This window comes from Schistocerca nitens, chromosome 2 (genome assembly GCF_023898315.1).
Source record: "Schistocerca nitens isolate TAMUIC-IGC-003100 chromosome 2, iqSchNite1.1, whole genome shotgun sequence".
NCBI lineage: Eukaryota > Metazoa > Arthropoda > Insecta > Orthoptera > Acrididae > Schistocerca > Schistocerca nitens.
In genome coordinates this window covers 1,121,601,324-1,121,612,581 of record NC_064615.1, presented here as the reverse complement: position 1 = coordinate 1,121,612,581, position 11,258 = coordinate 1,121,601,324, and the positions used below count along the sequence as shown (strand labels likewise).

Here is an 11,258-nt window from a genome sequence, read left to right as displayed (position 1 = left end):
CCATTTACGTGACCACCTGTCGAAACGCTCAACAACCACCTTTTGTAACGCACACTTGCAGGTAGAGAGTCAGTGAGGCTGTGGAAGGCACCGACAAGGACGTGGAACCGTGGCCGTGGCCAGCTGCGCTATGGATTTTGAACCTCAAGATCAATGGCGTGAACAGCCGGATCGAGGTGGTCCCGTATAATGAGCCAGATCTTATATAGGGGCAGTTTGGTGATTAGGGGAGTCCAGGAAACTCATCCTGGTACTCTTCGAATCTCACGTCTACACTGCGAACTGTGGGATGCTTTGCATTGTCCTGCTGGTAGATGCACGAGAATAATGTCACCCAGGGAATGCCACGAAAATGTACTCCAGACCATGGTGCAGTCCGCAGCTCGTGGTCGTGCGGTAGCGTTCTCGCTTCCCGCGCCCGGGTTCCAGGGTTCGAGTCCCGGCGGGGTCAGGGATTTTCTCTGCCTCGTGATGACTGGGTGTTGTGTGACGTCCTTAGGTTAGTTAGGTTTACGTAGTTCTAACTTCTAGTGGTCTGATGACCATAGATGTTAAGTCCCATAGTGCTCAGAGCCATTTGAACTATTTTGAACCATGGTGCAAGCGTGGAGGCTTGCGACGAACGTTGCAGGGCCGTACGCGCCAACGAAAATCTGTACGATGAAGCAGAAAACGTGATCCGCCTGGAAAGGCCACCTGTCGCCGCCCAGTGGACGTTCAGTTGAGACTCTGCCGTGAGAATTCCAGCCTCCGTCGCCGATGAACAGCAGTCAGCATGGCTGCAAGAAGCAGGCGCCTACTGCGGAGGCGCATACGCATCAACATTCGCTGAACGGGCATTGAGGAGACACACATTCATTAAGGAAAAAAACAAAAAAGGTTTGAAAATGCCTCCTTGACATGATGTTTCTAGCGTAAGAATTATAATATTTACTATTTAAAACAACTGTCACGAGCATGCGACAGGAATGACGAACAAAAAGCAGCGTTGCCTAAACCTGCAATATAGAGAAATAGGAAACGACAAGGATAAAGAAGAAGTAGAAGACGAATCTGAAAACGAAGGAAAGTATGCAGAGATTAGTTTTAAAGGAACCAGATTTTAGTGACCCATAAGGAATCGTAAAGATTCAGGCATATTGGGAATTTTCTTTGTTCATGGCGTCAGGTGAAATGTGAGGTGTACAAACGGACGGTGAATACGAGAAATGAGCTGCTTGTTGGCTTCACTGAAGGTGCTGCTCTCATTATGGAACGTACAGAAGCACTCGGACAACCAACAGTATATGTCCTTCCAAGAGTGCGCATATACAATGAAGCTGACGGTGGGATATTCTAGAATTTATTGTCAACTATAAAACACTTGTAATGTGATATGTACAACAAGGCTTAAGGGGATTCCTTTAAAAAATATATGTTGGAATTTTCACTCCGTAAAAAATGTTGTAACGTTTACAAACTGTTGTATGTGTATGCACGTGTAAACTCGATATTTTATTGATCAGTACTGCTGCTGAATAACACTGTACATTAAACTCTACTATCTCGGAAACAATTCCGAATATGGCGTATGTCCATATGATGATTTTGCCTTCAAATGATCGTTCTTTTTATATGCCTGAAAAGTGACCACACCTGCCGAGAAACCCTGTACATTAAGGGTTTGCAGTTTAATTGTTTTCGTGTTTACACATTTAATACTTGGTTGTGTGGACCAGTGCCTGAAGCTATTTGAAGTGAAATAATAGTGTAAGGGAAGTTCAGTGTATAATGCAACAAATATGTCTGAAGGCAGGTTGGTTTGATTTACCATTCCAGTGCAGGATATTGTTTCCCTCTCATTTGGATACGAAACTCTACTTTTTAGCATAATCCTCGTACAATGAGAGGGCCTTACACCTCCCTACCACGCTGGCCTCTATGCCCGCATGGTACCACCTGCTGGTCGACGTCGGAGCCAACGTCACTAACCTCCCCATCATCCACGCACTGGTTCTTGAGGAGTGCATTATTCATTGGACTGGAGAGATGGACCTCGGAAAGTGCGAGATCCAGCCTAAAGGGTGAATGAGGAGTGGAGTTTTGTAAGCTCCTCTTGGATACGCAGACATGTGTGAGGTGTTGTGTTGTTATGGAGAGGGAGACAGTCATTTACATTTTTGTGGCAACGAACATACTGAAGTCGTTCCTTCAGTTTCATGAGTGCACCAGGGTAAACTTCAGAGTTGGTCATTACATTATGAGGGGTACATCAAAGTGTCCACACTACGAACAGAGATGTCCAGCACTGCAGCGACGAGTCTGTCTGTGATCCGTCACTCACCTCGAATGAAAACGTCCACACGTCCCAAAAGTGCAAGAGTCACAAACGTATGCAGCGAACCGGCACGTGGGACATCGGTCAGGTTTCCACCAAAAGGATCATAATGACAGCACTCCGCTCTTTGAACGCACCTGCATTACTGATGCCAGTTTTAAGGCTATGTATAGAGCCGCCAGATATCGAAGCTTCATAAAACTACAGAAGCTGACGCATGGTATTGCACGATGTCTGCCAACAAATCTTCATGTTTTCAACAGAAAGGGACAGAGAAAAAATGTGTTATCTGTACATTACTTATTGAACTCCTCTCGTAGAACAATACCTTCATTTCGAATGTGGAGTTTACTCCGTCGACGTTATGTAGCTTAACAAAACGGTCGTCTGCAAACAAATTGTTTGGAACAAATGCTGCTACGTTTTTATTTATTTGCATACTGCTGCGGTCAAACCGAATGTCGGTTTGAATAAGACAAAAACTGCTCTTGTACCTGTTCTAGGTTCTAGAAGCTACTCGTTAAGGCGTTCCACTGAAGTCGTCCACCGGAGAGACAGATCTGTTTGCCCGCCGGCGGAGAGGAGTATGGACTGCGACCGGGCGATAACGAGGTGCCCCGCCGGAGCTACGCGGGCCGCCTGTCCTCTGGAGGCGAACAGCCGCTGAGGCGCGCCACTTGCTGTCAGGATGGAGCGGTACGCAGGTCGCGTCGCCCTGGTGACGGGCGCCAACTCGGGCATCGGCGCCGCCACCGCACGGGCGCTGCTCAGGAGGGGGCTCGAGGTCGTCGGCCTCGACAAGAGGATCGACAGGGTCCAGGTAGTTAACTAACCACCAGCCTCGGTACAGCATCTCAAAACTGGACAGGTTCAAAAATTGTGCCAGTACTTCAGTTCTGTTATTTAGCTAACTGCCACAGAAACAGCATGGGTTTCAGAGCAATAGAGAAATGAATGTGATGTATTAAGAGTAAGATATTACTTTTTCTATTTTTAGCTCAGTCACTTTTTTATGACACAATCGTAACTGGTTTTTAGTCTTCAAAGCCCATCCTCAGATGCTACTTTTTTTGAGTCATCAGTCTTCTGACTGGTTTGATGTGCCCGCTACGAATTCCTCTCCTGTGCCAAACTCTTTATCTCTGAGTAGCACTTGCCACTGACGTCTTCAATTATTTGCTGAACGTGTTTCCATATCTGTCCTCCTCTACAGTTTGTCCCCTTTACATCTGCCTGTAGTACCATGGAAGTCATTCCCTGAAGTCTTAAACAGATGTCCTATCTTGCTGTCCCTTCTCCATGTGAATATTTTCCTTTCCTCTCCGATTCTGTCCAGAAACCCCTCTTTATTACCTCACCATTCAATCTAATTTTTAACATTTCTCCGTAGCACCATATCTCAAATATTTCGATTCTCTTCGGTTCCAGGTTTCTCACAGCCCATTCTTTACTACCACACAATGTTGTGCTCCAAATGTACTTTCTCAGAAATTCTTTCCACAAATTAAGGCCCTTTTTACCGGTGCTAGTCTGCTTTCGATGTCCACCTTGTCCCGTCCGACACTAGTTATGTTCTTGCCTAGGAAGCAGAATCCACCTACTTCATCTACTTCGTAATCGGTCCTGACGTTAACTTTCCCACTGTTCTCATTTCTGCTACATCTCATTACTTTCGTCTTTCTTAGATTTACTCTCAATCCATATTCTGTACTCATTAGACTGTTCATTCAGTTCAGGAGATCATGTAGTTATTCTTCGCTTTCGCTCAGGATAGCAATGTCATCAGTGAATGGTATCATTGATATCCTTCCACCATGAATTTTAATCGCTCTCCTGAACATTTCTTTTTTTCCCTCATTGCTTCTTCGATGGTACAGTAGGGGCGAAAGACTGCATTCCTGTCTTATTACACCCTCCTTAATCCGAGCACTTGGTTCCTGGTCGTCCACTCTTATTATTCCCTCCTGGCTCTTGTACATACAGTATATGACCCGTCTCTCCGTACAGCTTGCACCTATTTTTCTCAGAATTTCGAACTTGCGTATCCCACTTCTTTGCGTATTGATTCTTCCTGACTAATCTCTTACACTTCAGCCTGCTCTTCATCACTATTGCATTCTGATCTACTCCTGGGTACGCCTTACAATCGAGTATCTGATTTCGGAATCTCTGCATGTGTATGACGTAATCCACCTGAAACATTGCCGTATCACCCCGACTTTTCCTAGTATACCTCGTCCTCTTGCGATTCTTGTACAGAGTATTCACTATTACTAGCTGAAATTTATTACAGAGCTGAATCAGTCTTTCTCCTCTCTCATTCCTTGTCTCACGCCAATATTCTCCTTCCCTTACAACTGTACTCCAGTCCCCGATTACTATTGGATGTTTATCTCCCTATTCTTGCTGTATTACCCGCTCATTATCCTCATATACTTTCTTTGTCTCTTAATATTCAGTTTGCGGCGTCGACATTTACACATGAACTATCGTTGGTGTCGGTTTGCTGTCGATTCTGATAGAAACAACACTATCAGATAACTGTTCACAGTAACACACTCTCTGCCCTTCCTTCTATTTTTAATGAATCCTACTCCCGCTACACCATTTATTGCTGCTGTCGATATTACCCCACACTCATCTGACCATAAATCCCTGTCTTCTTTCCATTCCACTTCACTGACCTCTACTATGCCTATAATGAGCCTTTGAATTTCTGTTTTCAGATTTTCTAGCTTCCCGACCACGTTCAAGCTCCTGAAAAATCCACGTCCCGACTCGTACAACGCTATCCTTTCGTTGGTTATTTAACCTTTTTGTCATGGTCACCTCCCCTTTCGCAGTCCCCTCCCAGAGATTCCAATGGGGGACTATTCCGGAATCCTTTACCATTGGAGAGATCATCATGAAACATTTTCAGTTACAGGCTACATATCTTGGGGGTACAGGTTATGTTTCTTTAATGCAGTGATTTCCATTGCCTTCTGTATTCTTGATCGCGTTTACTTAAACTTATGGACTGACTTTTTTTTGGTTCATAAACATTTTATCTTTATCTGTTATTACTTTTATGTTGTAATTTCATGTACTGACACGTTCCATGACCTCGGACATTTGATATTGTTGATTATTCCGCCCTTAGGGGCCGTTTCCTAAACCGAGGACAAGAGAGTGGCCTTAACCTCCGTCCGCTCCATCGCCCTCTTTGACAAGGTCGTTGGCAGAAAGAGGATGATTTTTATGTCGGAAGTCTTCGCCCGCCAATAATGGTTATTAATCAATATTTAAGTAGTTTCGTGTTTCGAACTTGGGACCGAAGACGTCAATCAAATCAATAATCAAAGACGATACCCCTCGACCACTTGTGCATCACCAATGCTGCTATGGACAATACGAAAGGTTACAGTAAGACCTGAAACAAGTGCTATTTTTTCACTTGGTTTACTTGTGAGCTTATTAATGTGCTATAAGAATGTATGTGGTTTCATACATATGAGCGGCATTTGATGGACAAGTGCTCATCACCGTCTCCACAAACGGGATGTTGTTTCTTCCAAAATGTATTAACAGTTCTTGCTGCTAACAAGTGAGTCCGACTGCAGGACTGTAACACTATAAACACTATTCCCTGAACTTGTCATATTCACAGAGATTCAAAACTCGCTATCTAACGTCGGTAAACAAGCAAACCAAGACTTACCATACTGTTGCGTTTGGCCTCTTTATTCACATTAGTGAAATCCATCAATAGAGTCCAGATTTTCTCAATACTGTTAACCGTAATGAAAGCGTCGTCCCTCCGTGGATTCCCATTTATTTTCACGAAGCATCTTGGTGATACCCGCCTGTTGCTCGAGCGTGTAGTAACAAATCAGGCAGACCGTCTCTGAATTTCTTCGACATCTTCCTTTAATCCGTACTTATGGTGATCCAAAATACTTCAGCTCAGCTAAATTTTAATCAGAATTCTTCCAACGAATTTAAATAGATAAAACGCCTTCCCTACTGCCGACACTGCTTGCCCGTTTCATTTCACATAGCTTTGCAATGTTACACGTAGACATACAGAGCGTAACGGGTGCAATTTATTTTAATTTTATACACACGTCAAGTTCCGCAGGACCAAACTGAGGAGCAAATGTCCGAGGTCATGGAATGGGTCAGTACATCAAATTATAACATAAAGGTAATAGCAGATGAAAATCAAATGTTTGTTAACCAGAAAAATGCCAGTCCGTAAGTTTAAGCAATCGCGATCAAATAAGCTAATATTGTTAACAAGAAATGACAGTAAGGAACAGGTATATCTATATATATTAAGAGGCCAATGTCAAAATACCCTGACTCGCGAACAGGGGTCGACAAGAGGTTCGTGAACTTTCATCACTTATTGCCCGAACCGCCCGTTTCTGAGCCAAAAATATCCTTTTTAAATGGGAAGAGTTACCCTAAAAAGTAATACTATACGGCATAAGCGAATGAACATCAGCAAAGTAGACAAATTTTCGTGTCGAACTATCACTCACTTCAGTTACCGTTCGAATAGTAAAAATGGCAGCATTAAGTTTCTGAACAAGATCTTGAACGTTGGCTTTCCATGTATCTGAACACCTATAATTTGAACTGCTCAGTTTCACTAATCATATGCCCATTTTTTGAAATTAAAACGTCGGATTTTGTTGAATTGTATGTTACAAACATTAAAAACTGAGTCTTACTGTGATTTAGCGTTAGTTCTTTTTCTACAAGCCATGAACTTATGTCATTAACTTCACTAATTGAAACTTGCACACAACATCCTTTACTACCAAGCTAGTGTCATCTGCAAACAGAAATGTTTTAGAGTTACCTGTAACACTAGAGGGCATATCATTTATATGAATGTGGAACAGGAGTGGCCCCAACACTGATCCCTGGGGCACACCCTCCCCGACCATATTCCGCTCAAACCCCACATCACAGCTACTCTCAACATTGTGAATAATAATCTTTTGCTGTCTGTTGCTAAAGCAAGAGGTGAACCAAATGTGAACTACTGCCCATATTCCGTAATGGTCCAACTCCTGTAGCAATATTTTGTGATCAGCACAATCAAACACTGTAGTTAAATTTAAAAAAAAAATGCCTAGTGTTCGAAATCTTTTGTGCAACCCATCTAGTAACTCACAGAGAAAAGAGAATATAGCATTTTCAGCTGTTAAAAGACTTCTAAAGGCGAACTTTACATTTGATAGCAAATCGTGTGATACAAAATGATCAATTATCCTTACATACACAGCATTTTCAACAACTTTGGCAAACACGGATGGCATAGAAACAGGTCTAAAATAGTATACATTACCCTTTCCCCTTTTTATAAAGCGACTTTACTACTGAGTACTTAATCGTTCAGGAAACAGACCATTCCTAAAGGAAAGGTTACAAATATGGCTAAATACAGGGCTAACATGTGCAGCACAATACTTGAATATTCTGCCAGGCACTCCATCGTATCCATAGAGTCCATAGTCTTCAGTGATTTAATTATTGACTCAATCTCCCCCTTTTCTGTATCACAGAAGAGTATTTCAGATATCATTCTCGGAAAGGCATTTGTCAAGAAAGTTATATGATTCCCTGTAGCAATTTCATTTTTATTTAATTCACCAGCAATGCTCAGAAAATGATTGTTAAATTCTGTACATACATCTGATTTATCAGTAACTGAAATATTATTTCCAAGAACTGACTTTATATCCTCGACCTCATGCTGCTGACGAGACACTTACCTCACAACTGACCATATGGCTTTAATTTTATCCTGTGAATTAGCTATTCTGTTTGCATACCACATACTTTTTGCCTTCCTAATAACATTTTTAAGCACCTTACAGTACTGTTTGTAATTGGCTACTGCAGCTTGATTGTGACTACTTGTAGCATTTTGATATAATTCCCCCTTTGTTCTACATGATATCCTTATTCCACTAGTCAGCCACGCGGGCTGCCTTTTACTGCTAGTACCCAGTTTAGAACGTTCTAATGGAAAGCAACTCTCAAAGAGCATGATAAATGTGTTAAGGAAAGCCGGTTCTAGGCGCCACAGTCTGGAACCGCGCGACCGTTACGGTCGCAGGTTCGAATCCTGCCTCGTGCATGTATGTGTGTGATGTCCTTAGGTTAGTTAGGTTTAAGTAGTTCTAAGTTCTAGGGGACTGATGACCTCAGCAGTTAAGTCCCATAGTGCTCAGAGGTATTTGAACCATTTTTGTTAAGGAAAGCATCATATTTGTCATCTATGTTATCTGCACTGTAAACATCCTGCAACTCTTGTTCCGTAACGACGTTTAAGAAACTGTCTATTGCTGTTCGATTAACGTTCCCACATATTTTGTAATTATAAGTGACATTTGTTTGAGTACAAAAGCCTTTTAGTGTTAAAATCTGTGCATCATGGTCTAAAAAGCCATTCACCCATTTACTAACAGAATGCCCATCTAGTAATGAAGAATGAATAAAAATATTGTCTATGGCTGTGCTACTGTTTCCCTACACCCCAGTTGTAAATAACACCGCCTGTATCAGATCATATGAATTTAGGAGGTCTACCAACATCCTTTTCCTGGCACCATCATTTAGAAAATTTATATCGAAGTCACCACATACAATTAATTTCTACTACTTCCCACAAAGTGAATCAGGAACACTCTCTAGCTTGAGCAGAAATGATCTGAAGTGAGAGTTAGGGGACCTCAAACAACATTAATTAGCAGTTTAGTGTCACTAAATTCAACTGCCCCTCCTGAACATTCAAATATGTGTTCAGTGCAGTGCTGTGATACGTCTATGGACTCACACGGAATTCTGTTTTTTACGTACATAGCCACTCCTCCATCCCGCAAGGGATGAAAAACAGCCAGCTAATCTGTATCCTGGTAAAGGAAGCCTCTGAAGTGTGAAATTATTTAAGTGGTGCTCCGATATACCAATAATCTATAAGCAGTTCACTAACTTTGACTCTAATACATCTTATATTTTGATAAAATATGCTAATTCCTTCTCTACTTGGAAACGTGACGTCCTCTGAAGGTGAGCCCTTAGTTAGAGGTACTTGCTTTAAGTACGTGCTGATATTTCTACTGGTGGCTGAGGACAGCGTACTGAACAATATTATATCATTATTCATGTAACTGCAGACTAGAAGTCATAGTCAGTACAAGTCATTTATTTTCAGGTGTGAAGTGTGGACATGTAGTCGCAAAACGCTTAGTGTATACTGACAGGCATAATACTCTTAATGGTGCAGTATGATCATGCAGTAAGCCTCAGGTCGTAAAGTTTATGATGTGTTTGTGGGAAGACTGATCCAAGCAGAGAAACAACAACCAGCACGCTGGTGTGTGTACACATCAAGGTCCCATGTATGAGAATATCCGCAACTACACCTGTTACAGCCTGTATAATCGCCGTGTAGAAATATCAGCACAACACTAATAGTGTACCGACCAATATAGGAGTGTTATCCCTACTCATCTGCATTAATTGTCACTTTTCTACATTTTTAGCAAGCTGTCATTCATCATACCAAATTGAAATTATCTCCGACTCATCCTGTAGCCTCTAACACACTCTACGAAAACACTGTCCCTTACACTGCAGTGTAGTCAGCAAACAGTTGCCTTATCCATCACATCGTTTATCCATATTTAGAGAATAAGACAGGTTCCATCACTCGTCCCTGACATACTCCAGGTAATAACCTCGTCTCATTTGCCGTCTGGAGCAACGTACAAGGTAGTGTTATATATTGTCGGACCTTCATTAAAACACAATAGAGCACTGTGTGGCACTGTGTGGAATGCATTCTGGAAATCTAAAAAAATTGAATTTGCCTGTTGCCTTTCATGAATGGACAAGCTGAATTTTTCACGAGCGGTGCATTCTCAATCTGTGCAGATTTGTGGACAGAAACTTTTCTGTCGAAAGGAGATTTATTATTTTGCTCGATAGCGTTACGGATTCGTTCATCTACTCTTCTTACAAGCACGAGTCACCTGCGCTTTTTTTCCATTCAGTTGAGACTTCGCTGTGGGTGGGAGATTATGCGAGCTAGGTAACAGACCAGTGTCCAAGAGTACTCCCCGTAACACCGAATACCGCATTCCGTACGGACCCGGCGATTGATTTCTTTTCAGCTTTTTCAGAAGCTTATCTATACCAGAGATGACTATGACTATGTTTCCTGTACTGGGGTTTGTGTGACGGTCAACCGATGATGTCTGTACTATATTCCGCGGTGAATAATTTTTTAAAAGCAAAATTAAAATTACTGTTTCCATTACAGTCTTCTGTTGTCACACCAGACTCGACTGTTCGATGAGTGACTGGACACAAGCCTTCGACTCAGTTGCTGATTTTATGCACGGCCAGAAATTTCTCCAGGCCTCGTCAAGATCTGCTAAGGTATGGAAGTGGAATTTGTGTGCTTCTTGCTTCTTCTTACAGATGCAAGAATTTCTACTAACTTTTGCCTGTCGTCAGTTCCGTTTCTGTTTTGAACGTAGTGCAACATTCCGAATTTTCTTATTAAACCACGTGGGTCTTGGCAGCCCTTAATCCACTTGATACGTGGCTAGCTGGGTTGTGGTGACAGACGGATCTGTAGCGCGCCCCAAGGTCTTGGTTAAGGTTGTAAGGTGAGAGATGTGCTGTCTAGTGAACAGCGGGCACCAACAATAAATAACTTTTAAGTGTGATGCAGCGTGTTGCATAATTGATTTTTCAGATGATTTTGTTTCTAAGTCTCAGTTGTAGATGTCGTTCATGTGTTTTGTTGACAAAGTGTCTTTTCGCTCTTGGCGATGTGGCTTAGATCGTGTTGTTACAACGACGATCTTATTAAAATGGCGAAATTTTCAGCAGCAAGAAATAACGAACGAACGTCGACAGTAACACGAACACG

General features: G+C 42.2%; 1 protein-coding gene across 1 annotated transcript in view; it reads left to right on the top strand.

Annotated features, from left to right (window-relative positions):
* The first annotated feature begins 3,005 nt into the window (after positions 1 to 3,005).
* The window catches only part of LOC126235594 (dehydrogenase/reductase SDR family member 11-like), a 65,011-nt gene continuing 56,758 nt past the window's right edge, over positions 3,006 to 11,258 (top strand). The window contains exon 1 of the mRNA XM_049944308.1: positions 3,006 to 3,137. Within this exon, the coding sequence (XP_049800265.1) occupies positions 3,006 to 3,137 (132 nt within the window). The remainder of the gene's footprint in view (positions 3,138 to 11,258) is intronic.